Source organism: Prionailurus bengalensis, chromosome D2 (assembly GCF_016509475.1).
Source record: "Prionailurus bengalensis isolate Pbe53 chromosome D2, Fcat_Pben_1.1_paternal_pri, whole genome shotgun sequence".
Taxonomy (NCBI): Eukaryota; Metazoa; Chordata; class Mammalia; order Carnivora; family Felidae; genus Prionailurus; species Prionailurus bengalensis.
Genome location: NC_057351.1, coordinates 30,061,056 through 30,087,545, shown reverse-complemented (window position 1 = coordinate 30,087,545; position 26,490 = coordinate 30,061,056). Strand labels below are relative to the sequence as shown.

General features: G+C 52.3%; 1 protein-coding gene across 2 annotated transcripts in view; it reads right to left on the bottom strand.

The window, feature by feature from the left end:
• HK1 (hexokinase 1) overlaps window positions 1-26,490 on the bottom strand; it is a 126,088-nt gene that overhangs the window by 10,392 nt on the left and 89,206 nt on the right. For both annotated transcript variants that reach the window (XM_043596513.1, XM_043596512.1), the window contains 11 exons: window positions 24,623-24,742; window positions 21,359-21,454; window positions 20,688-20,787; window positions 20,393-20,576; window positions 12,998-13,153; window positions 10,319-10,552; window positions 7,916-8,220; window positions 6,369-6,517; window positions 5,931-6,050; window positions 4,462-4,557; window positions 2,697-2,796 (listed from right to left, as the gene is read on the bottom strand). In XM_043596513.1, the coding sequence (XP_043452448.1) occupies window positions 2,697-2,796; window positions 4,462-4,557; window positions 5,931-6,050; window positions 6,369-6,517; window positions 7,916-8,220; window positions 10,319-10,552; window positions 12,998-13,153; window positions 20,393-20,576; window positions 20,688-20,787; window positions 21,359-21,454; window positions 24,623-24,742 (1,660 nt within the window). The remainder of the gene's footprint in view (window positions 1-2,696; window positions 2,797-4,461; window positions 4,558-5,930; window positions 6,051-6,368; window positions 6,518-7,915; window positions 8,221-10,318; window positions 10,553-12,997; window positions 13,154-20,392; window positions 20,577-20,687; window positions 20,788-21,358; window positions 21,455-24,622; window positions 24,743-26,490) is intronic.

Here is a 26,490-nt window from a genome sequence, read left to right as displayed (position 1 = left end):
AGTTTAGGCAATATTCAAGTTGGAGGGACATTGCCTTCTCTCTCCTCTCCACACACACAACTGTGTACACACATGCATGTATGTAAAATATTACACTGGAGGTTGTCTACTATCATCCATGAAAGTCTGCTTATCTTTACTGATCAACCATGGTCACGGGCTATGCCTGCCCAGTCCACCCTCCCGTGCGTACCAGAATGAAGCCCACAGTTGGTTCAGGGAAGGCCAGCGTCCTCAGCATGTCAGTGGCACCTTTCTAAAGGTGACACCATTTCAGTGTCATGGCCCTCTTTGAAAATCAGAGGGTTCTTCTGAGAAAAGGAACACTTCTCCAGACGCACACATTCTGCATGCACACAATCTGACTGACATACAGTTTCCAGAGGCTCTGAGCCTCTGCTCTCCATCCCTGAACTCCCCACAACAGGGCTAGGCTGTGGCCCCGCAAAGACCGGGGTGACACCACAAAGGGTTTGCGGGTCTCGCCCATGAGGAGTTAAGTGTAGAAACAGAGAGGAAGACTTCTAAAATTTTCACAGCGGGGGTGCCCGGGTGGCTCAGTCAGTTAAGCGTCCGACTTTAGCTCAGGTCATGATCTCGCAGTTTGTGGGTTCGAGCCCCACATCGGGCTCTGTGCTAACAGCTCAGTGCCTGGAACCTGCTTCAGATTCTGTGTCTCTCTCTCTCTGCCCACCCCTGCTCACGCTCTCTCTCTCACTCAAAACTAAGCATTTTTTAAAAATTCCTTAAAATTTTCACAGCAATTTCAAGTGCCATGACACCCAAGCCTGTGGTCATTGGCCTTGTCTCAGTGAACGGACTAGAAATTTTATTTTATTTACTTTATTTTTTAATGTTTTTATTTATTTTTCAAAGAGAGAGAGAGGCAGAGTGCGAGCGGGGGAAGGGCAGAGAGAGGGAAACACAGAATCCGAAGCAGGTTCCAGGCTCTGAGCTGTCAGCATACAGCACGACGCAGGGCTCGAACTCACGAACCCTGACATCATGACCTGAGCCAAAGTCACTGAGCCACCCAGGTCCACCCGGCCCGCACTAGAAATTTTAAAACCAACCAACTAACCAAGGAATACTTCCCACAGACACTTTCATGTGCACCTCTGATCACCTGGGGAGCCTGTTAAGATGCAGATTCTGATTCAGAAGGTGGAGCCTGAGACTCTGCATTTCTAACAAGCCCCGCCCACAGGCGGCGCTGCTGCTGCTGCTGCTGCTGGCCCGAGGTCCACGCTTTCCGTCACAAGTGCCACCAGAGTGCCACCAACCCATCCTAGGTGGGATGCAGACGGACCTTCGACACCCTTGGGGGACACAAGGCCGTTCCCACTGGCTAGATCAAAAGGGCTTTGATTGTTTTCATTCCCCTTTAAAGAAACGAGTAGAATTAGCAGATGCTTCTCCCTGGGTAACTGGATTATTCTTAGGTTTTGTTTTCTCTGTGCCCCTTCACCGCAAAGTAGGAAACTGAGAGAAGAGAAGCCCCAGAAATGGCAAGGGGTGCACAGAAAGCCAAAACACATAAATCGTACTTCTCGCCAGTGGGTGTCGGAAGACATCGATGGATGAAGAGAGAAAAAAGCACGTGTGAATGAATGCAGCTGCAGCCGTGGAGAGCCTCCACCAGCTCGCTCTGGTGCCAGAAACGGCTAATCGGCGGCCCTGAACTGGGCAGGAAGGCCAGGCCCGGCCGGACAGTGGGAATGTGCTGTGTCACTCCGGATTTACAAGGCACACCTAAGCCCATTCGTAAGCAGAAGAGCAGGGCTGCGTGGGGAAAGAGAGGTCTGCGAAAGAAAGGAAGAAGCAACAGAGCTCCGGAGCCAGGCCCCCACAACCTTCCACCTGCAGCTCCTCCCTGGTTTTCTGAATTTCCTCTGGAGCCGAAAATGGCTTCACAAATGAAAAGGTCTTCGGGCACCAGGAAGGCAGCCTGTGGGGGCCTTATCCCAATCTCCCAGACACTTGGCACCCAGTCTGCACCACGGGGCTGCCTGCCACCCCTCCTTGTCCGGGTGGGGCCCGCATCAGTTGGCCAAGAAGCAGGGCCTTCCAGCATCCTGACGCCAGGAGCAGGCTCAAGTGGGCAACTGGTCTTCTCTCTCGCAGCGCAAATCAACGTGCTTCAGGAACGATGTGCTCTCAAGCCCAGGCCCCTGACGTGTTTGGACTATAAGGGAACAGCACCCTCTCTGCCGCCCACTGAAGTGGCTGGCATTGCTCACAAACAGTGGCTGCCAAAAGCAAAATGGTGCCCGAGGCTCCTCTCTGGCCCTTTCCCACAGTCAGGGGAGACGGAGGGCTCTGCTGTCTTCCCAATGGCGGGCCCCGACCCCACAGCACCCACCTGCTGGCCCTCTGTACACGCCCGGCATTGCCCTGATGGCCAGGCCAGCCCCGGTGTTCCCACCCTGTCCACCCAAGCCATGTGAGCCATTCAGAGCCTCGTTCCCGGAGAGCTCCGTTTCTGAGCTGAGTCTGGTCATAGCCTTGGGGTGAGTGTTGGGGAGCAGAAAGTCCCCTGGAGAGCTCTGTGACATTGGTCCAAACTCTGAAGGTGGCACGGAGACGACAGTGGCAGATAGTGTCCCACGCAGGGACTGAGCTGCTGGCTCAAGGTCCCACAGAACAGGAAAACCCAGCCGTCCCTGCCCCAGAGACAGACCTTCTGGGACACCCACCTACGATGAGTCCAACCTCGCAGGTAGGCTCTTCATAAGCACAGGTCATCATGGTGCCCACCGTGTCATTGACCACAGCCACCACGTCCAGGTCAAATTCCTTCGGAAAGAAAGGGACACAGCTTTAGGGGAGGGACAGCGCTGCCTGATGCATCCTCCAGAATAGTTTCCTTACCAGCCTTTAAAAAGGTAATTAAATGTTGACTAAACACCTACTATTAGTGCTGTTATCTGAAATCTGAGATCTAAAGAAAGTATGCTCCCCATTTCACAGATGATGCTGAGTACTGGCGAGGCAGCCTGGAGGGAACTGCCGTGTGGAGAAAAGCCAAGCGACGGTGGCCAAATAGCTCTCTCTGTCCTAGGAGTGTAGAGTGTGACAGTCGTTCAGAAGGCAAAACAGAAATACCAAATCCATTTCTCAGAATCTGTCCTTCAGATAGAGCCATGCAGGTACCCAAAGGTACCTCAAGACTTACACGGGCCCAAAAGAGAAACCATCTAAATACAGAATCGAAAGGGGCGACATAAAACACGGGTTCTAGCAAACACCGGCATCCTGTGCGGCCAAGGGAAAGAATGGGCTTGGTCTCTAGGTAGTGACAGGAAAAGATGCCTGTTTCCTATCAGAGGAAATACGCAAGTTGTATATACAGCAGGATTCCCATTACAAAATGTGTGTGTGGTGACATACGCACAGAAAGTAAACTGGAAGAATGCCAACATCCGGGGCTGTGAAATGGGCCCAAGTAGGCCATCAGGTTTCTCTCCAAAGGGATATAGGCTGGCTAGCATATTCTGCCAGGTGTGACCAATCCCTCTTTCAAAAAGCCATTCATGCCAGCCTTCCCCACCACCTGGTCATTTGTCTGCTCTTTTGAACTAAAGTAAGCAAGCCAGGGGGCGCCTGTGTGGCTCAGTCGGTTAAGCGTCCGACTTTAGCTCAGGTCATGATCTCGCGGTTTGTGACTTCGAGCCCCGAGTCCGGCTCTGTGCTTGATGTCTCAGAGCCTGGAGCCCGCTTTTCGGATTCTGCGTCTCCCTCTCTCTCTGCCCCTCCCCCACTCGTGCTCTCTTTCTGTCTCTCTCCAAAAATAAACATTAAAAAAAAATTTAAAGTTAGTTATTGGACTAATCCCTTCGTTAATGAGTTCATCTCTAGAATTCTTCCTTTTCTGTTTTGCCAATGTCCTCCAGCCAAAGAGCAGAGACACGCCTACAGGCAAACAAAGCTGGGTACATCGACTGCTTGCAACACGGGCGGCACATCTTGTGGAGCATCTCAGAACGAGCTAGAAAGCATTCACGGCGGACAGGACTCAAGCCCAGGTTGGGGGCTTTCGGGAGGGTTCAGAGTGGGGCTGGCTCTGGATTGGATGCTGTCTGGAAGCAAGGCGATTCTGGGTGTGTGCGGAGTTCTGACATGGGTATAGACTTGTCTTATTCTTGTGTAATTCCCTCACAGTCATGGAGCGAAACCTCGTGTCCAACAGGAGGGCGCCAAGGCTGACTGACAGCACCAGGCTGGGCCCAGCTGCTTTTCTCTTTTCCAAGCTGTAGGAGGATCGTGATTTCACCTTTCTTGGACTACCCTTCAACAACACAAAACCGTTCACCTCCGCTTTACTGCTGACAGTGTGGGGAATTTCTAACCCAGGTCACACGCTTCTGCATTGTTTGAATTCTTTACGACAAGCAAGTACAATTTTCATAACCCCCAAAAAACAGTGAAGATTTTTTTTTAAAACATCCTTTTAATCGTTACCTCTCTCCTTTTGATCGCATCCCTTAGTAAGGTTGCTACATCGTGCCCCACGCAGTCGGTTGCCTTAAAACCCTTCGTCCAGGTGATCAAGATTCCCTGAAACAGGAGAGGCACCAGGAGAATCCTGTGTAATTAGCCCGTCTGAGTAGGATATAAAATTTCACTCCCTCCCTCCCGACTAAGTATCTCCTGAGTATAGTGACACTATGCTAGGACATCTGAGGCACAAAGCAGTAAAACACAGGCAGTCCTCCACAGGCCCGCCCTCTCCTAACCATCCCCACGGCGGTCTGGTTTATAATCCTCATTTCACAGATGGAGAAACTGAGGCATAGAAGGATAACGGTGCAGCCTCTGGTAGAACCAACTAGTTCCCTTAAAGAACAGTTTGCCGACAACATAAACGGAGAAATGCCAATTTTCAGTGACCCTGTTACTGCCTAAAGTAAACTTCAGGTTTGAATGAAGCTATACTTCTGCTGGGTGTGTGCTCGGTACGATGGATACGGGTGACGGTGGAAGTGAATTCCTTAAAAAAACATCAGACCTTTAAAAGCTGCAAAGCACAAGTTTATAGGGATCTAACTGCTGAGATCTAAACGAGCTCAAGAGGAAAAAGCCCCAAGTCAGCACAGGGACTTGATTAACTGGCTTCCAGAGGCAGGTGGCCTTCCCTGGCCTCCCTCGCGTTGCCAACCGCCAATCGTAGGCTGTAAACCCTGGCCTCAGGCTCTGGGTGATCGGATGCTCCCTCTAGGGCCTCCTCCTTGGCCATACCCGCACCTGTGACTCTACGAGGCCCCCGTGGCTCCTCCAGCATGACTGGCTGGGTCCTGCCTCTGTGACTGCACACTCAGTTCCCTCTGCACCAGGCACCCCCTCCCCACCCAGCCCGGTGCTAAGAGGCAGGTGGAAGGCTGGGGTTCCATTAGACTGTCGGTCCCCTGAGGATGGGAACTGTCACCTTCTGCTCTGTACCCAGCATTTAGTTAGTACTCAGCAGGTGCTCAAGCCCTGACCCTGGACCCTGTTTCATCCCATTTATTAAACAAACATTTAAGTATTTCCTCCGACAGAACTCTGTGCCAGGGCACGGGGGTCCTTGCTTAAGGAGCACCCGACACAGCAGAAAAGAAAGACGCAATCAGTAATAATTAGGAGAAAAGTACTATCATCGAGGCAACATTCAAACGAAGAGGGAACACTGAGGAGGGTGAGACATTTTTGCCTGGAGGACCAGGAGGCTTTCACAAGGGGGGGAGGGGGGGGGCTCGCTCCACACGATAAAAGATGAGTAGAGTCTCGAGATGAACTAGAGGGCGTGACGTAAAGCCTGGGCCAACCCGCTGTGACATGTGAGCCGTTCCCAACATCGAGGGGACAGTGAGCCTGGAGAAAGCCTCAAGAGCCAGCCCACACTGGCTACAGGGTGGTCAGCGCCTCCCTGCTCCTACAGGGAAGAGACTTACCGCATCCAAGCTCGTCTGCTTGCAGGGGAATGAGAACGTGAAGCCGAGAGGCATTCTGGGGCCTTTGATCCCCATGTAGTCCAGGAAGTCGGAGATGCAGGAGACGATGTGGTCAAACAGCTTTAGAAGAAAAGAAGGGATTACCCGAGCTCTCTGGTTTCACGCTTTCAGTGCACACGTACAAGTGCACGTTTGCACACATACACACGCACGCACGCACACACCCTCCCGACACATGCAGGGCAAGTACCCCTCCGGGAACTTCGCAGTCCCCTGAACAGCATAAGCCCAGCATTGCCGAAAGTGCCTGATGCTTCCAGGCTACCAGGATACAACTGTAGAGCTGCACGAGCCACGTGGCAGGTTCTGGGGACCGCCAATGCCACTGGCCGGGTGACCCGCGGGTGCCACCGTGGTAGAAAAGCAAAACCGTCTCACCTCTTCCCCAGTGCCCTGCATGATTTCAATGGGAATGGCATAGATCTTGTTGTGCATTTCCACCGTTCTCTTTTTCCCACTGCGGATTTTCACCAGTAAGACACGGAAATTCGTTCCTCCAAGATCAAGGGCCAAGAAGTCACCGTGCTCTATTGCGGCCGAGAACATAAAGAACATCAAAAACAGCTAAGTGCCTCTTGGCAGCCAGTAACCCAAAGATTCGAGACTTTCGGGGCGGGGGGAGGGCTACATTAAATACGGGGGAGAAGCTGTAAATCCTCCCTCTGGCACATGGCTCAGGCTCAGGGAGGGGCGGGCACTAACTCACTGCCCACCACAACCCTGGAGCCGCGCTAGAAGGACGAGAGACCCATGGATGAACCACCTGTCACAATAAACAAACAGAATTCTCCAGGGTTACTGAAAAGCTTGGCAACGATGACGCGATTTGAGGAAAGCTCGTACAAAACCTAGCAATTTACATCGGTGTGTAGAGGGTTTGCAAAAATGTGCACAGTCATTCTCTTCCCTGTGCTTTTCCTCTGCAAAGTGACTTTGCAGCCCTTCCCGTCAAAAGATGGGAGTCTATTTCTGCTCCCCTGGGCTCTGGCCCAGCCTCATGACTGGCTTTGGCCGACCGAGTGTGGCAGAGGCGAAACTGAGCCAGTCCCAGCCTCGGCCTCCAAGAGGCTTCGAAGTCGGTCCTCTCTTTCACAGCCCCTGCTGCTACCGCTCGAACAAGCCCGGTGGCCTGCCGGAGGATGAGACACGTGGCCAGGTACGGCTGCGCTCCAGCTGACTGCCAACGGTCGGACGCGGGAGGGAGGCCTCTGAGCTGACCCACCAGTGACTACAGACTCATGAATGAGTCCAGCAGAGACGAGCTGAGCCTGGCCCAGAGGAGCAACAATCGGTGGTTGGTATTTTAGCCTCTAGGTTTGAGGGTGGTTTATAAAGCAATACTATAATGCCATAACAAGGAACTTATACGTAGGACCTAATTCCTATCACAGACACTCATTACTTCCAGGACGCACCCGAGAAGCCCCTCAGAGTCTCCACAGGGCTCAGCCCCAACTCAGGACCGGCAAGGTCGCGTCAAGGGTTAGATTCTGTTCTCCAACCTGCCTGGGTGTGCAAAGCCCCAGGCCTCTGTCTGCCCCCAGCACACCGTGCCAGGACTTAGGAAGGGTGCGCCGGGTACCTTTCCTTCCGCGGCTTAACCTGTGTGCGAGAGAACCCACAGCAACCTCGGTGCTGTGGGAGAGGCCCGGTTTTGTCCTTTAAGGAACCCTTTCTAATTGTGAGCCGGACTGTGGTTTTCGAGATGGTGCCTGCCTGGGAGGCCAGAGCCGGGGAGAGTCAACTGCCCTGAGTCACACACGGGGCAAGTCGGTGGTAAAAATGGAAGACAGAGGTTCTGAGTGAGTTTTCCGGCTCTTGCCGAAATAAACACAACCACTGGAGAGGCCAACCTCCCTCCGCCCCACTCGGTGGCTGGTAAGAGAAGCAGGAGGGGTATGCTGGTCCCCAGAAGAGGCCCTCACCGGTCCCGTCTGGAGTGCTCCGGACGAAGGAGGGCAGCATCTTGACTACGGCCTTTTCGTGCGTCTGTTTCCTCAGGCCCATGTCCATCTCGGCCCGCATTCTCTTCTTCACCTCCAGCAGCATATCCTTGGTGAGGCGGAAGTGGGCCAGGGTCTCCTCAATCTGCCGGTGCTGCTCGGCCAGGCGGTAGGCCACCGCGGTGACCATGGCGGCCCCCTTGCCGCTGCCGCTCTCCGAGAGGAGGAAGCGCACATCGGAGTCGGGCACCAAGCGCCTCAGAGTCTTGTGGAAACGTCGTGAATACCTGGGGGGGGGGGGGGGGGGGGCGTGCCACAATACTTAGACTGCGCCATCTGTCAGGGACCTCTGCTTCCCCTTCCTTTCCCACCCCTTAATTCCGTTTTCTAGAACTGATTTGCTCATGCCCCAAGTCATGCACACGCACTGTAGAAAAGCTCTGGCAAATGCAGAGGAGTAAGGAGGAAAAATGAAATAGTCACACGCAGAAACAAGGACTCTCATTATCAGCCCGGTGTTTGGGAATCAGGTGCATCAGGAGACAAGGGTGAGCTCTCCAACTTCCACCTCAGGTGACCTTGGGCCTGTGACTTCACCCTGGAGTCCAGGAGGACTGACACTATCTCCAGACAGTGGTGGGGTAGGCACTGACTGACTTCGTCAACAGCTCAGACTGGTTACTGGCGCTGGGGACAGGCTCCACAATCACTCATAATCACTCTGGTTTTTTTTTATTTTCACCTGCCCTTTCCCTCTGCCCCCAAGGGTCTGGACATTCTCTATTGGCTAGAGGAGGACTTTAGGACAGGACTCAGTGAGACACAGAGCCTCTGCAAAATTTATGGTCGGTCATCAGGATGGAAGGCTGCCTGCCAAGGGAAACAGGGAAACCAGAACCCCAAATATTAGCAGTGATCAATGCCAAGGGGCAGGACTAAACGTAACTTCTACTCTCTTTGTCATTTTGTGAACTATCTAATGTTTCTGTGTACCAAATAGACGATACTCCTAAAACAAAACGCATTTAGTCAACATTATCGTTTAAAAGGTGACCCTGGGGGCGCCTGGGTGGCTCAGTCGGTGAAGCGTCTGACTTCAGCTCAGGTCATGATCTCACGGTCGTGAGTTCGAGCCCTGCGTCGGGCTCTGTGCTGACCGCTCAGAGCCTGGAGCCTGTTTTGGATTCTGTGTCTCCCTCTTTCTCTCTGACCCTCCCCCCCTTCATGCTCTGTCTCTCTCTGTCTCAAAAAATAAATAAATGTTAAAAGAAAAAAAATTAAAAGGTTACCCTGTCAGTGACGAGTTCTGGGGGTGGCTGGTGGGGCTGGTCGTCCGATAGCGGGAATGTACTTAACACTTCTGAACTGTACGCTCAAAAGCAGTTAAGATAGTAAATTCTAGATTGTGTATTTTCCCACAATTAAAAACAAATTTTTTTTAACGTGATGTTACAAATCCCTAAGCTCTCTTATCCATACATTTGCCGAGAAACCACCCACCCCCCCCCAAAATGATAGCTAGCTCCATTATCGAAAATTTTACAAATACTTTAAAAATACGAAGGAATAAAATTATGAACCTAACGGACAATAGCATCTGACTAGCTCAAACCCTGCCCCCTCGTGACAATGATTTCCATTTAAGTCAACGTTTATTATTCAACGCCCGCTAGAACTAGAGTCAGGGCGTCACAAGGCCACTCTATGTACACTTCGTATATATGGTGGCAAAGTACCTGAGGTCCTGTGCGAAACTCACGTCAAAAGAGCTGTTGTTAAAAGCTAGTCTGTAATTACAGACACAGAATTTCACCTTTAGCCTTTAAAAAATGTGCAAGCCGTGTTCTTCTGCAGCTAAGGCGTTCACTACACCAGGAGGCAGCACGGTGACTGCCCCTCATCGTCAACAGGGGCCATTTACAACTTCTAGCTCCCTCCGGCTCTCCGCTCTCAGATGCAAAATGTCAACAAGCTGCCCGTTTAAAAAAGGCACGTCTGAGGGGTGGGGAGCCTTTCACAGGAACCTCTAAAACAAGAATGTGGGCATTGCACCCTTGACCCAAGCTACAGTGAGGATGAAGGTTGTTGACGAAATATGAGTAAGCAAGAGGATTTAAGATACAGACATTTCCACCCAGCGCTCCTGGCAGCTACAGAAATCCCCAAAAAGACTTATGAAATGAGACTTGACAGTCCAGAAGCAACACCAGGAGAACGGGCTGAGGGCCAGATACTTCTCAAGGGGGCAATTCTGACCTTTCTGCCCAGAACTAGATACACTCTTGTATGCCAAAAACCTTCACTGGCTGCAAAAGTCTGACCTTTGGAGGAGGTCCTTAGCCCAGATGGGCACTGAGCACCAACGATAGCAAAGGGCAGACTCACTGTGGGTGCGTCTTGTAAAGAGACCCGTCGACACCAACCGTGGTCCGCAGCCTGGGTGTGCCCTTGTTATCTCGAAGGCGGTTCAAGATGGCGCCCAGCGTTGCAGCCACCAGGTTGGCAGAGCGAAATGAGACAATGGTACACACGTGCTGGACTGAAATACAGTCGTCATCAGATGGTTCCACTCCCAGGCGGGTCAGGATTTCTTTGGCATTGTGGAGGCCTTCCTTATTCCTGTGAGGTCAGAGGCCAATTGACCGTGGGTTAAGGACCACATCAGGCAGTGCAAAGCACTGAGGTTCGAAAGTGCTGGAAAGGTGAGGGGCGCCTGGGGGGCTCAGTCAGTTAAGCGTCTGACGTTGGCTCAGGTCATGATCTCACAGCTCGTGAGTCTGGGCCCCGCTCTGTCAGCACAGAGCCAGGAGCCTGCTTTGGATCCTGTGTCTTCCTCTCTCTCTCTGCCCCTCCCCCACTCGTGCCCACTCTCTCTCTCTTCAGATTCTGTGTCTCCCTCTCTCTCTGTACCCACCCCCACCTCGTGCGTGTGCCCGCTCTCTCTCTCTCTCTCTCAAAAATAAGCATTAAAAAAAATTTAAAGAAAAAAAAAGTTGTATGGTATGGAATTAAGACATCAAATGCCTGAGAACAGGAGGAAAAGTCTACTCTGTAAGAAATACCAGGTAATAGGAGAAAAAATAGCAGTAGGCCGGGTTATGACACGCCGGGCACACGGAGAGAGGTGGAGAGGCGAGACATAGCTGCCCACCCCGGAGCTCAGTGCTTAGGAGACCCAGGGAGACCGCTGGCGCTTGGGGTCTGCGAGTTGCCCTGGGAGGCTTACACTCCCTTGAGGTTTTCCAGTCAAGTTTTAATTTTCTACGTACACGTTTTGTTATCTTTTGTTAGATTCGTTCTGAGGTACTTTATAATTTTTTTACTATTACAGACGACATGGTATAGATGGCATAAATTCACGTGTATATATCTTTTGTTCACTTTAACGTAACATAGTAACGTAAGATGTTAATATGGGGGAAACTCAGGCAGCGATATGGGCAAACACTCGGCACCGTCTCTGCAATATTTCTGTAAGTCTAAAACTATTCTAAAATAAAAGGGTTATTTAACATTTTAATTATTGCCAATATATAGAAATATAATTGACTTTGGCATCTCCTCTCCAGACGATTCCCTTACCTCTCATTATTCTATTCACTCCTCTAGATATTGTTGGTGTTCCATACACACAATTAACATCTGCAAATAATGATACTTTTACTTCCTCTTTTTTTTTATTCTTACTTAAGGCTTTAATTTTTCTTTCTTTTTTTTTTTTCTTTTTCAACACTGGCTACGACTCCAGACAATGCTAAATAAAAATGGGGGATCCTCTCTTACTCCCGATTTTAAAGAGAATGCTTTGAACGTCTGTCTGCCCTGGTAGGATGCTTAGGTTTTGCTGAGAAAGCCTTTATTCCAATACACACGCTTTCCTGAGCTAGCTCAAGTGGGCTTTTGTTTCGTGGTAACCAGTAGGCCAACACCAGAGGCAGGCCAAAAGGAAGGTAGGCATTTCCTGACTCTGTCGATGACTTTGAAGGCATGCCATGAGCCTCCTGCCCCCTCCCTTCTCAGTAGCCAGCCCGAAGGCCGGAGGAGAGAAGTGGCTGGGAACTCAGTATCATGGCGCCCCGCTGACACCAGCTCTCCCCTGGTAGTTCCCGAAGGAGAGCGATCCTCAGGTAAATGCCCGTACATGGATGTGGCAGAGGCGTACATCCACATAAACCCCGTCCCACTCCTCAGCCTCCTTCTCTACCTGCAGACAGCTCATGGGCATCGCCTCCCAGGAGCCAGAGCTAGGAAGCCACTGGTTCGATCGGAGTCTCCAGAACCACCGCAGGGTGGTGGCAATGACAGCTTCGTGCAGAGATGAAAGGACTTCTCCAGCACCAAGCTAGCCCTATCTTTCAGCAGGTGGCCTCACCTGGCTACATGTCTCCGAACCAGGAACAGAGCCTGGTGGCACACGGAGGCCGGCCACAAGAAAGGAGTCCTTCAGACTTGGAGGTGCCCAACCACATCAAACGGCTGTGGGATCAAGTTTACCCTCTTCCCTCTCAGGGTGAAGGCCCACAAGTAACAGTCAAGGCAGAGAAATCCGGGTTTCTCAAGTTGAGGCCGAAAGGTAGCAGTCAGGTTTCTGGCTGGACTCCTTCCTCCCATGTCGATCTGCCCTGTCTCAGCTGTCAATCGATGTTTCCCAAACTTGTGCCAGGGAACATGTCTGGCGGTTAACAGGTGAGAGAATTGGGGGGAGTAGTGGGAGGGCATTTCAGGCATAAAAGAAGTTTGGGAAATTATAAGTTAGCCAAAGCGAACTGGGCTCCCTTTACCATGCTAATGAGTACTGTAAATCTCTAAATGGAGGATTTAGTAATTCCTGATTCTTCACGGAATACCTTATCTTGAGATCCCCAGGGTTCCCTGGAACACAGTCTACAGAAGGTCCTACTATGTGCAGGGAGGCTTCCAAGCCCAGGCCCCGGGCTCAGTGAGCGTCTCGTTCACCACTGGAGTCATCTACTCCCTGGGTTCTAATCTCCCCTGTGTGTGCAGGTGGGGATGGGGAGGGGCTGGAGCGAAGGAAAAGAGAAAGCCTTGAGGGGCGGCACCTACTTTTCAATGGCTGACACATCACTGGTCTTGAACTTCCCCCTGGTGAGCAGCTCCGGGGTGATGCGTCCTTCAAATAAGAGGCCCTCCTTGGCCATCTTGACCAGGATCAGTCGAACCAGCTCCCCCAAGTACATGCCACTCACCATCTTCTCAAACCTGCAGGAGAAAAGTGTATGGCACCTGTCAGGTCCTTCCTCCGTGGGTACCCCAGGGGCAGCTCGTGAGGAATAGGACAGACAGAGGGGAGGGAGAGGGAGCCACCGCCTCGGGCTTCTGAGCTCATGGTCCCGCCGGCAGGCAAAACCACACACAACCGTGTGACTAAATGGTGACGGGACAGCAGTGGGGGAGGGGTGACTCCTCTAGACCCCACACCTATCCCTAGGTGGACAGAGGAGGTAAGCAGGGACAGGCGGGGAAGGCTGCCTGGAGGTGAGTGAGACTGGGGATGACGAGGAGTCCCCCAGACAGAAATGAGAATATGATCATTTCTTTTTTTTTTTTTTTTTTTAATTTTTTTTTTTCAACGTTTATTTATTTTTGGGGACAGAGAGAGACAGAGCATGAAAGGGGGAGGGGCAGAGAGAGAGGGAGACATGGAATCGGAAACAGGCTCCAGGCTCTGAGCCATCAGCCCAGAGCCTGACGCGGGGCTCGAACTCACGGACCGCGAGATCGTGACCTGGCTGAAGTCGGACGCTTAACCGACTGCGCCACCCAGGTGCCCCTATGATCATTTCTTATAAAACTCTATGCTCTGCCTTTTATTTTTTATTTTTATTTATTTGTTTTTCTTCTTTAAAGTACGCTCCACGCCCAGCACAGAACCCAACATGGGGCTCAAACCCACGACTCTGAGATCAAGACCCAAGCTGAGATCAAGAGTCAGACGCTTAACTGACGGAGCCACCCAGGCACCCCTTTGCTATACTTTTTATTTTTTATTTAAAAAATTTGTTTAATGTTTATTTATTTAAAAAAAAAATTTTTTTTTCAACGTTTATTTATTTTTGGGACAGAGAGAGACAGAGCATGAACGGGGGAGGGGCAGAGAGAGAGGGAGACACAGAATCGGAAACAGGCTCCAGGCTCTGAGCCATCAGCCCAGAGCCTGACGCGGGGCTCAAACTCATGGACCACGAGATCGTGACCTGGCTGAAGTCGGACGCTTAACCGACTGCGCCACCCAGGCGCCCCTAATGTTTATTTATTTTTGACACAGAGAGAGAGAGAGAGACACAGTGTCAGCAGGGGAGGGGCCGAGAGAGAGGGAGACACAGAATCCAACGCAGGCTCCAGGCTCTGAGCTGTCAGCACAGAGCCTGACACGGGGCTCAAACTCATGAACCGTGAGATCATGACCTGAGCCGAGGTCGGACGCTCAACCGACGGAGCCACCCAGGTGCCCCTTTGCTATGCTTTTTAAAGGGTTTTCGTCTCCATCACTCCACTAGGGAGGCTCCAAGCCCTGAGAGAAGGAGGTGGCTGGGGAACATTCTCTCCATTTCCCAGCTCAGTCAGAACAGGTAAATGCCTTCTCTGAGGGAAGGCTGAGTAGACGATGGGGCTGAAACACAGCCATTTCCCATGGGACTCCTGTCACCGGCCACCTCCCTGGCAACCATGTTCCCCTTCTCTAGCCAAAAGGAGCAAAAATTTGCTTTGGGGTGCCCATTCCTCTCCCACTGACCTCACCCTAAATGCCAGGGGAGGGCTCTGAGTAGCTTAAAGCCAATCAGCTCATCCCGCTGCTCGGGTGGCGCACAGCCACGGGCCAGTCACAGAGCGAATCCCCTCTCTTGTGTCCCCGGGAGGGGTGGCACGAGGCGTGGGCTCTGTAACTGCAGCGGCCACCTTGAGCCCGACGCTGCAGAGGAGAGGCTACCACGGACCAGGGCTCCACGCCACACCTGAGCCAGACTCAGGCCCCGAATGCTGGCTGGGCAGGGCCCAGGAGGAAGCCCTGAGCCGGACAGATCAGAGAGGCAGGTCCACATCCAGGTGGCCTGCCTCTCCTCCGAGGGAGGCCAGCTGGCACACCCAGAGCTGGCTGTGACACAGCAAAACAATCTGTTCTGTTCAGAGCCAGGCCCGGGAGCCAGGGATGTTGCTGGGACCTGAGCGCCTGGCCCTCCCTCGCCCCGACGCGGGCGCAGAGAAACACCGCTCCCATTGTTCCTGCTCCTGACAGGACCAGACAGGACCGCCCCAGCCACAGCTGTGTCGAGGATCCCTGGCAGGACTCAGGCCTTTCTGAGGCCCGGCTGCCCAGCTGCCGCCCCAGGTACCTGTGGGAACGGCCTCTGCACAGCCCCGAGCCGGAATCTCGAAGCAGGCAGGAGCCAGACTGCCCGGGGCTCAATCCCGGCTCAGCGGCTTCCTGTGCTACTTACTTCTTGATCCCCTCACCCAGAATATGGGGATAATGGCAGGGCCTACCGCTAAAGCTGCTGGGCAGAGGATAGGAGTTAATATGGGCAAAGTGCTAGAATGTCTGCCCTTGCTACGCATCCCACTTTACTAAGCACTTCCCATGTAGTAACTTATTTGATCCTCACTAAAACCCTATGAGGTAGACAATATCACTATCCCCACTTTGCAGATGAGGAAGCTGAGGCATAGAGAGGTTATAAAACGTGCCCATGGTCACCGTCCCAGTTAAACACCAGAGGCTATGCTCTAACCGCTGTGCTGTTCTGCCTCTCTCATGGGCAATGTCATTTAATGTCAGCTATTACTGTCATGCTAGCAGCCCCCCCCCAGCCCCACCCCCAACCCTATCTCTTTGTCTGCCTTCATCAGCTCACTCCTTCCTGAGGCAGCCTGCCCCCACTGGGCAGCGTGACAACAGAAAAGGTTCCTGCCCTTAGGATGAGCCAAAATCAGCCTCCTGGCACCTTCTGCCCCTTGCTTTTCACTTCGCCCTCTGGAGACACTCACAACGATCTCCCTTTTCTACACGACGTCTCTTCCATACATGGACCCCATCATCCCCTTTTCCTAGAACCCCTGTCAGAGCAGCAAAACCAGGAAAAAGCACCTCTGATGAGCCTCGCTCAGCTCAAGCCAAAGGCTCACGGACACAGCAGGCCTCCTCAACCAACATGCTCAACATGCTCTGCTCAAGTGAAGCCAAGTAACCAGGCAAGCCATGATTCACCTCCTAGCACTCAGTGCCCACAAACACCAAGGAGCCGCAGCCTTACCACCGGCCGGTGGGCACAGGCAGGGCCGACACCCACGTGGCCTGGGGACAGGCTGGCAAGGGCGGGCTGGGGGTCATGTTCACACAAGGGGAGCAAGGACTCGCATGCCGATCAGGAGCTCCCCTGGCAGCCGGGGTCCGCTCCAATGGGCCGCCCGGGACCAGAGAAGTGGGAGAGGTCTGAGGCCACGCTAAGCAGGATTAGAGCTCTGGAGAGGTTCCGTGGAGCAGGCAGAGCAACCATAAGAAAAGGTGTTTGGGGACTGACTTCACTAGCGTTCAGGTCAAAGAATTCTGCAGGTCAAACCATCCTGCTGTCATGGTCACTGCTGCTGCTGTCTTGGGGGTCATGTGGCTCCTTGCATGTTGAAGGATGTGATAAGGAATCACATAGGGCAATGGGATTCAAAATTCCAGACACGACACGGAAAAAGAAGATTAAGGAGTCCAAGAAGACAGGAGGGGACGAGACGGAGAATTAAAAATCACAGAGGGTGGGACCCAAATCTGTAGTAGGAGACAGGCATGTGACCAGAACAGGCCTAGTGTGGAAGGGTGGTAGGGAGGAAGCTGAATATCTGATCCCTTCTAGAGAGAGACCTTCTAACTCTGGGGTAAGGCTAGGGTTGCTGGATACTCAGGGCTGTCCCCTGCTATCCTGAAAGTAGTTATCACCAGTGCAGGCAGGAGCCACAGAGCTACCGTGACGATACCCTTCCTGGCCAAATGTATACAGTTGGTACTCAGTAAACGCAAACTTCAGTCAAAATGAATGAGTGCGTATGTAGTGGTGTGGAGTCCGTCTGGGTACCGAGGGCTTTTGCACAAATCCCACACACTTACATTTTCAACCCTGGTTAAAAAATGGAATCACCTGGAGAGCTCTTAGGCTCTTAAGGACAGGACCCGACCGGGCCCAACTGGGTCAGAATTGGGAGGAAGGCGGGTAGGGTGAGGGGATGCCGGGGCTACAATATGTTTTTTAAAGGCCTTTATGGGGGTGCCTAGTTAAGCGTCTTGACTCCTGACTTGGGCTCAGGTCATGATCTCGTGGTTCATGAATTCAAGTCCAGTATAAGGCTCTGAGCTGGTGGCAGGGAACCGGCTTGGGATTCTCTCTCTCTCTCTCTCTCTGCTTCTTCCCTGTGTGCATGAATGCTCTCTCTCTCCCCCAAAATAAATAAGCTTAAAATAATAATAATAATAATAATAATAATAAATAAAAGGCCTTTATGTAAAGGCGATGAGCAATCAGCGATGAAAAACCACTCCTCCAGACCACCACTGATGATGTTGGTCCATAAATGGTAAGAGATGAGTCTTAGATATTCTAGAAGGTCACTCTAAAAACTCAAACTTTCAAATAGGGCAGGAAACCCTAAACCTAAGCCACATCAACCCTCAAGAGAGTCTTGGGCCAGCTTGTCCTATCACACTGCCTTAATTTCCCCACCAGTCAAATGGAGCAGACACCTCTCCCTGACAAGAACCAAATTCTGGCATTTGCACAGAATAAGGAAGACTCCAAAACTTAGGCAAGGTACCTAGGAAAGAGCAAAAATTTGCTTTGGCAAAAAACTCTCTGGCCAATAGCCTATTTCCAGGAATATGTGATGTAACTCAAGAATGTAACTCTTTAGCATTGTTCTTAACAAGACCCCACCTATGGTGACCAATAAACAGGGAAACACACTGGAGAAGACTGACTTCACCCCACCCTTCACTATTCCACCCAACCACCTGTTTATTCACCACCCATCTCCTCCCCATCTAGCTACCTCCCCATATACCATCCATCCATCCATCATCCATCCATTCTCCATTTCCCTATCTACCCATTCTCCATTTCCCCATCCACCCCCATCCATCCTTCCATCCATTCTCTATTTCCCCATTCACCCCCATCCATCCATCCACTCATCTATCCATCTATCCATCCATCCACCTTTCCATCCTCACTCCTCCTGCTTAATCCACCATCCATCCATCCATCTCTATCTATGCATCTATCCAACCACCAGTCCAAAAATGTTTATCACAAGGCAACTGTGAGCCCAGTTCACAGTTCAGCCTGGGGATACAGTTCAGTCCCTTAGAAAATTCAGAAATACTTCAAAATAGACGGCAGAGAAATCCAGGCTTCCACCCAAGCTACATGGGATCCCTGTGCTGAGGCTGAGGATACGGACCAGACATGGGCCTGGGTCACATCTGCTCAGTTATCACAGGTAACTGCCCTGCTCCCTGAGAAGGGCGACTTCTGATTAAACGATTGATAGTAACAACAGGTACGGACGGGTACATCATCTCTGATCTGAAACCCCTGGGGTCGCATATGCTTGGGAATGTGGAACCGTGAGAATTTTAGAGATGCACTGTGATACACAGGCACATATTACAGAATATACCCAGAGGTACCTGAGATAATGATGTGATCAAGCACATCCACAGATCTCCAGTGAACTGTAAAGTAGGCACAGTAAACAGCTTCATGTCACATGGGGTCAGGTTTTAGTGCCGCAAGTTAGGTGAATGGACTGGGGGGAAAAAAAAACCTTTGGCTGCCAGAGCTCTGGAACAGGCTTCCTTTACCACCAAGCTGGTACCCCAGTCTCTGGATGCAGAGTTGATGTTCAACTCTGGATCTAAGAACCTGGCATTCTCTTTCTGAGAAACCTAGGTTATTCACCACCACCATTACCAGTGGAGGGGGGCCGCCCACTTATGGGATTCCATTAATTCGGGTGGAAAGCCCAATCATCCAGCCTAGGCTATGGGGATTTTTGGGTGATGGGTTTCTTTTTTTTTTTTTTTTTTTTAATTTTTTTTTTAACGTTTATTTATTTTTGAGACAGAGAGAGACAGAGCATGAATGGGGGAGGGGCAGAGAGAGAGGGAGACACAGAATCAGAAGCAGGCTCCAGGCTCTGAGCCATCAGCCCAGAGCCTGACGCAGGGCTCGAACTCACGAACCGTGAGATCGTGACCTGAGCTGAAATCGGGCGCTCAACCGACTGAGCCACCCAGGCGCCCCTGGGTGATGGGTTTCAAAATGACAAAAGAACTCCCATTTCTCTCTGGCACAAGTTAAGGACTGCTAAGGGGTGCCTGGGTGGCTCGGTCAGTTAAGTGTCCGACCCTTGATTTCAGCTCAGGTCATGATCTCATGGTTTGCGAGTTCAAGCCCCACATCGGACTCTGTGCTGACAGCATGGTGTCTGCTTGAGATTCTCTCTCTCTCCCTCTCTCTCTGCCTTTTCCTTGATCGCATGCTCTCTCTCTGTCAAAATAAATAAATTTTTTAAAAATTATTAAAAGAAAAAAAGATAAGGACCGCTAAGCCAACAGGGTTGAACACCTGTCAGCGCACTGATAGCATCCGATCCCAGGATAAGGCTGCTGGGGGGTTGATCAGAGTGCTGCTAGCACAGGGGCATCGCAGAAAAACAGGGGCATATGCACTTCAGGAAGTAAGTAGCTCCTATCCAGAAGTGCCCACACTAATGTCTGTCCTGAATAATGTCACTCATACCTCGGCAGCTCTCCAAGGCCAAAAATAACTGACCCAGTAAGTCTGATGCTCTTTATCAACTCTGACCCATCCGCCTATCCATGACACGGAAGAAGTTTCTCCCTTCTCCCGTCTCCCTAAGGTCTATATGACTCAAATGGTTTGTGCTCACTACTCTGCATAACCAACATTTACACGTGGGACATACCTCCCCAACTAGCTCTTAAGTACTGGGCAGGAAGGTCCTGCTCTGTCCTCGGAGCCTAGCACAGAGCTCTCAAGAAGTAGCATCGAATGAGTGGACACTCACTCTCTCTGCTCAGCTGATGCCCTGCTTACCTCATGGCCCCGCTCGCTCTGAGTGGCAATGCTAGTTTTCTACAGTGCTTCTGAACCGTAGCTTTCTGCGAGTGCTTCTGTATTTCTAATTTCCAAGATTTTTTATGAGGACGCAATTAGAGCATAATCAGACAAAGAGACAATCATTCAAAACGTGCTTTTAAAGCGGCAGTCGCCACAGCTGCGTATCTATCCACAGCAGGAGTGACGGGTCCCGCAAATTTGCTGGGCGTCTCCCTTTGTGACTACCTGCCTTCGCCCCTATCACCTCATAACCCACGCCTTTCGTTAAGTGTCCCCTAAGTCATGTGCACGAATCGTCAGAAAAGGTGGGACTCACAGCTGCTTCCCAGGGTTGAGAGAGCCACGGTCTATCTCCCTGTCGAACTCGGTGCGGATGTCTTCGAGGGACCCGTCGTCTCCAAAGGCCCCCCACTCCGTGTTGATGCACATTCTGCCCTCGTCGCCTTCCACCAGGTCAATGTGCCTCAGTTCCTCCATGTAGCACGCGTTGGTGCCAGTGCCTGGGAGAGAGAGACACGATCAGAAGGTGTGACCACCACAAAATCAGGAGACGAGGCTGTGCCCTCCGGACACACCAGCCGAAGGGACGGATGAGGAGGAGGTGACGTTACCAATGATGAGGCCGACTTCGCACTGCTGGTCGTCGTAGCCACAGGTCATCATGGTCCCCACCGTGTCGTTCACCACAGCCACAATGTTGGCATCGTAGTCCTGGGGACACATGAGGGGGTGTCACCGTCCACTCTCGCATGGGAGCGGAGGTCACCAACCTTCAAGAGAGCGTGGCAAGAGAGCTCCCGTTTCCACCCTGCTCCTGGGAGTGGCGCTGCTCTCGCTGCCGGCACTCGAGTCGGCTGGATCAGAGCGCGGTAATTACATTAGGGAAACTGCACAGTCATCTTAATTACCTGGCTTAAGAGTCTTTCCAGAGCGGATCTTGCGCACAGAGCCACAGCCCTCTACAAAGCACCGCACCACATCCGTGCGCTGACTGCCCTCATTCCGTGCGCACCGGCGGCACCCGACCGCGTCAGCTCCCCGCACGGCCCAGCGCTCCCCCCGCCCAAGGGCCTGGCTCCTTCGGGCGGCACTTCGGAGACCCCTGCTTTGAGCCACCCCAACCTTCGGGGCCGTGGACCCCCACCGTTCATCTGCCTGGGTCTTCGAGACACCCACGTGATGCCTCAGGCCGTGCGCTCCTGCCCCGTGGAAGGGCCTGGTCTGTTTTAGATCACAGACTTCTCCCCACACTCCCCCACCTCCAGGCGGCCCCGAAAGTTACCCCGCGCTTTTTGATGGCTTTGTTAAGCAGCTTCACCACATCCATTCCCTCCACTCCGCTCGCTTTAAATTTCTTTGTCCAGGTGATCAGGATGGCCTGCAAAGGAGAGCAGATGGGGGTTGGACGAGGGCCGGGAGGCCTCCAGAACCCCCAGGTCCCCGGGGAGGCTGCTCAAGACAAGTGACAAAGCAGAGGCCCAAAGAGGACAAGCGGTTCAGCCAGACTCCATTTATTTTTTTTTTTTAATTTTTTTTTTCAACGTTTATTTATTTTTGGGACAGAGAGAGACAGAGCATGAACAGGGGAGGGGCAGAGAGAGAGGGAGACACAGAATCGGAAACTGGCTCCAGGCTCCGAGCCATCAGCCCAGAGCCCGACGCGGGGCTCGAACTCCCGGACTGCGAGATCGTGACCTGGCTGAAGTCGGACGCTTAACCAACTGCGCCACCCAGGCGCCCCAGCCAGACTCCATTTAAAAAGAGAACAAGAGAAATCCCGTCATTGCCTGATCACCCCTCCCCACCTGCAAGCCAGGTCCCGGCTTCCACAGCCCCAGGGAAAGAGAGGCAGAGCCAAGTTGGGCAGGAAAACAAAATGCCAAGATAATCCTTGGCTACTGAACTTCTAAAGCCAGGTCCTAGAGATTGCAGGGGAATAGGGACTAAATACGATGTATGCCTCGTCCCTGACTTGGGACTTTAATCCCCGTTTGGGAGCAGCAATACAATACGATCCATTTGTGCTTGTGGATTAATGGACAGACATCAAAAGGGAGAGACAGCCAGCGGTCATTCACTTGGGAATGGGGAAGGGTCAGAATTTTACTTTTTACTTTGTACCTTCATATTGTTTCAACAGCTTTACGTATTGCTCTCGTATTCTTTTTAATCCAAGATACTGAACAAAAGAATACTTGTTATACTTGAGTGTTGTTCTCTGAAAGGAGAAAGCTGCCATACACGCGGCAGGGCTGGGAAGACTTGTTACTGCTCAGGTCCCGTGGGCCCCTGGGGGCTGGGATGGGAGGTTGCCCATTCACGGGCTGCCCCGGCTCACGGCGAAAGCCACGCGGCCTGTAAGGCGCACAGAAGGGTGCGTGTTTGGGAGAGTTTGTGGTTCTTTGCTCGGCAGCGGCCTGCTGCAAAGCCAGGCATTCCAAAAATCCCTGGACACTGCTTTCTTCCCCTCAATCCCAACCCCCAAGAGGCCTCCAAGAATGTTGTGGAAGGAATGCGGGGCTGGAAATCAGCAGGCGAGTCCTAGTCTCACACTTCTGCCCGTTTCCTCGTGGGCAGCTCCCCAAATTCCTCTGAGAGTCACTTTGCTCACCTGTGGGACAAGGCAGCTGGTCTAGATCTGGACAATCTTGAAGATTCCAGGCATCCCTGAGGAGTGGGCACAGGCCCCCTGGATGGCTAATTAGTCTGCGGTCCGCCGGCTTCTTGGCAGGCAGCATGGCCCAGCCTAGGAAGCCCTCCCCGGATGGGGGTCAAGGCCTGTGGGTGGGGGCCCTGCCTCTAGCTCCTCTGCCTGCAAAGCCCCTCTACCGGGCTATCTGCCCTGCTCTGGGGGGCTCTCCTGCTCTGAGGACATTCTCTCCCCATTCTGCCATGCCTTCTTCCCAGGAAGATTGCACCTTCTGGGGGGCAGGCCCCATCTGCTCCCCGTTCTCTCCCAGGGCCTAGCCCCGCATGGGGATAGCACTTGGTCAATAGCCACCGGTGAACAAAGGAGCAAGCAAATGAGTTGCTACATTCTCAAGCCATCCCCCACCTCTCACGGTGGGAGGGGATGTCAACACTGTCTCTGCCCAGGGGGCGTGACTGTCATGTCTCCACTCTCAGAAGCAAAGGGAAACTTAGTACCAACAACAGGCTTTGAGAAAAGGTTTGCGAAGGCACCCTAGAAGCGAAAGTGACATGAACACCTTGGAGGTGTCGCAGGGCCAGATACCAGAGTCTAGAGTGGCCACCGCGGTCCTTTTGGAGACAGGAGGACAGCAGTGTTTCGAGGTCTTTAACTGGGGGGAGCGGTCGGGGGAGCAGGGACTAGGTGAGGGGGTGCCCAGGGATTCTGGTCCTGGATCTGCCATTAATAAGACCTGTGACCTTGGGAGGCTTCCTTTCCCATCTGAGGAAGGAGGGGCTTGGCCTGCTGAGCTCTCAAGCCCCTTCTCGCTCTAACGTGACATAATTACACAAATCAGACAGAAGGAAGGGCTCCAGGAGCATGACGCGGTGCCCAGGACAGGGCACTGACCCGAAGAGGCACAGGGGAGCTGCCCAGGAGTGCGGAGGGCACCACAATGTTACCATCCTGCACAGGCTCTGGAGCCACACTAGTGGCTCCCCACAGCTGGCTCTGCCCACAGCTGGTCTGGGCTCTGCTCCCTCCCGGCCGGGTGGGCTTGGGCAGGTTCCTAATCCCTCCACGCCTCAGTTTCCTCCATCTGTAGACCGGGAACCGTAAGCACTTCACTCACGGGGTGTCTGAAGATCACGTGTGTTAACTGTGACGTGCGCCTCAGGACGGGAGCCTGGTACCCGATGGCCCCTCCGGAATGTCAACCATCGGGGTCCCTGTTATAGGAGTCTGTTCACAGGTTGCCTGTGTGTGTGTTTTGTCTCTCCATGAAGAAAAGGCACAAGGTCGCATCTACTTATTTTGTATCCCGGCAGTATGCTGAGGTACAATGGGGCCACGGAGTTATGCCGGAGTCCTTCCTTACTAAACAGGTGAATGAATGAATGAATGAACGGACAGCAAGGGGTGCAACGATCCACCTGGAGGTCAGAAGGAGAACCAACAGCGTCTCTGGGGCTGGAGCCAGGCACTGGCAGAAGCTGTGGAGAGGCGGCCCCGGGCCCGAGGCGTGGGATCCTGACCAGATTCCCTGGAACCAGGATGGCCTCCAGGTAAACACCACGCGGTACATCTCTGACAGAAGGCTCGGCAGCCTCTCTCACTGTCACCAAACCTACCTTCCCTTCCTTCGCTTGCTTGAGCTTCACAAATGTCTCTACTTACCTAATGGCCACAAACGCCATGATTCGTCTCTAGAAGTATGTACATCACTTAAGTAATTGACGGATAAACACAAGATGGTGACCTCACGTTAACTCCTACAAATGTTTCTATTTAAGAAAAATACGAGACATGCAGGCCATCCGGTGAGCAAAAGGGAAAAAGAACCGGGCCGAAGGGCTCATCAGCTTTCCCTCTTTAGGGCTTCTGTGGGGCCCGCCACTCCCAGCGTGTCCTTACCTCGTCTATTTTGGACTGCCGACAAGGGAAGGAAAACGTGAATCCCACAGGTAATTTCTTGTCCTTGATTTTCTTTTTCTCCATGAAGTCTCCCAGGCACTCGGCGACGTGATCGAAAAGCTAAAGAAAGCGCAAGAGCAGTCAGGACGGGGACAGGGGACAGGGGACAGGGGACCGGGCATTTCGGGGAAAGAGGTAAACAATTCCCTCTGCAAGAGGGAAAAGAGCACCCCTCTGGGAAAGCCGCACTGGCTGTGAAGGCTAGAGAAAGAGTCCCTTACAAGGAGACCTCCCTGCGGGCCAGCACAGCTCAGGAAGCGGTCCAAACCCTTTCATCGGGACCGGCCCGTGGGCGGTCATGGTCTGCCTAACTGGGCACTGAAGAAATTTTAAAATAAGAGGAAATCACCTCACCCTCCAGAAGGCACAGGCAGTGGTCTCCATGGCCCCCTCCCAGGTGGGGCATTTTCCGGCCCCTTCCCTGTATCTGTATCCCTATCTCCCGCCGTCTGTGTAAATTCCCAACGCTACGGGAGGGTCACAGCCTCTAGCCCACCTGAGCGATTCAGCAATCTTCAGACTCCTGAAGCGTGATACGCACACGTGGAAAAGCGCACACATCCTTTAGGCGCAGAGTTCACGGATTCTCAAAGGCTCGCCCGCCTGTGTCACCAGCACCCAGACGCCTCCCTCACGTCCCCTGCGGTCACTGCCACCACCTAACCCCACAAGGGCAGTCGGCAGCCACTCTGACTTCCAGCACTCTGGATTCGTTGTGCTGTTTTTCTGTCACACATAAATGCAACAAGGACATGTTCTTTCACTGGACATTATGTGTCAGAGAATCGTCCGGGCTGAGGTGTGCCTTTAGAGACCATTCGCTCTCACTGCTGCATAGGATTCTGTAGTATGGACACACCACAATTTGTCCAGTGGATTTTAGTTTTAGTTTGTCTGCTCCACAACACATTGCCTGGGGTAAACACACGCATCTTAGAATCCACTGGAAAGAACACAGAGCGCTGTTTCCCTAGCCTCTGTATGAATACTGTCCATGATGGAAGGCTCACCACCTCTAAGCCAACCTTTTAGGATCAAATACCTCCCCTTGTCTCAAATGTATCCAGAATCAGGGTGGCTGGGTGGCTCAGTCGGCCAAGCATCCAACTCTTGATTTCAGCTCAGGTCATGATCTCACGGTTCAAGAGTTCAAAACCCATGTCGAGCACACTGATAGTGTAGAGCCTGCTTGGAATTCTCTCTCTCTCTCTCTCTCTCTCTCTCTCTCTCTCCCCCCTCCCCTGTTCTCTCTCTCTCTCTCTCACGCACACACACACACTAAATGAATAAATTTTAAAAAATAAATAAATAAAATACAATGCATCCAGAATTGAATATGTTTCATATGTGTTCTGAACACAGGAAAGCTTAGTGGAATGAACAACCTCCCTTTTCCTTAGCTCTATACCTTCATTAATGTAATCAAAGTATACATACGCTCTTTGGGGCACCATGCCACAGTCTAGGTCACCCTCTGTCTTTTTCACATGGCTGTTATTACACTAGACCTCCCTCATGTATAGGATTGACACAGCTACAGAGCTTCTAGAAGGCCAGAAGAAGGCAGTGTTGGCAGAGCTAACCACATGGTCACAGGAAGCAACCCCAGCCCGTGTACCCAGACAAGGCTATCTTCCCAAAGGCTTTCCTTGCAGGGATATCCTTGAGAGGGGGCCAGAAGTCATTATTCCTATTCCCCAACTTCCCCCAGATGCTCCCGACCTAGCTCTAAATTCTGACTTTCCTGCCAGCGTGAAGGAAAACCTGCCGATTCTGATCTAGGAGCCTCTGTCCCTGAGTCACTATTA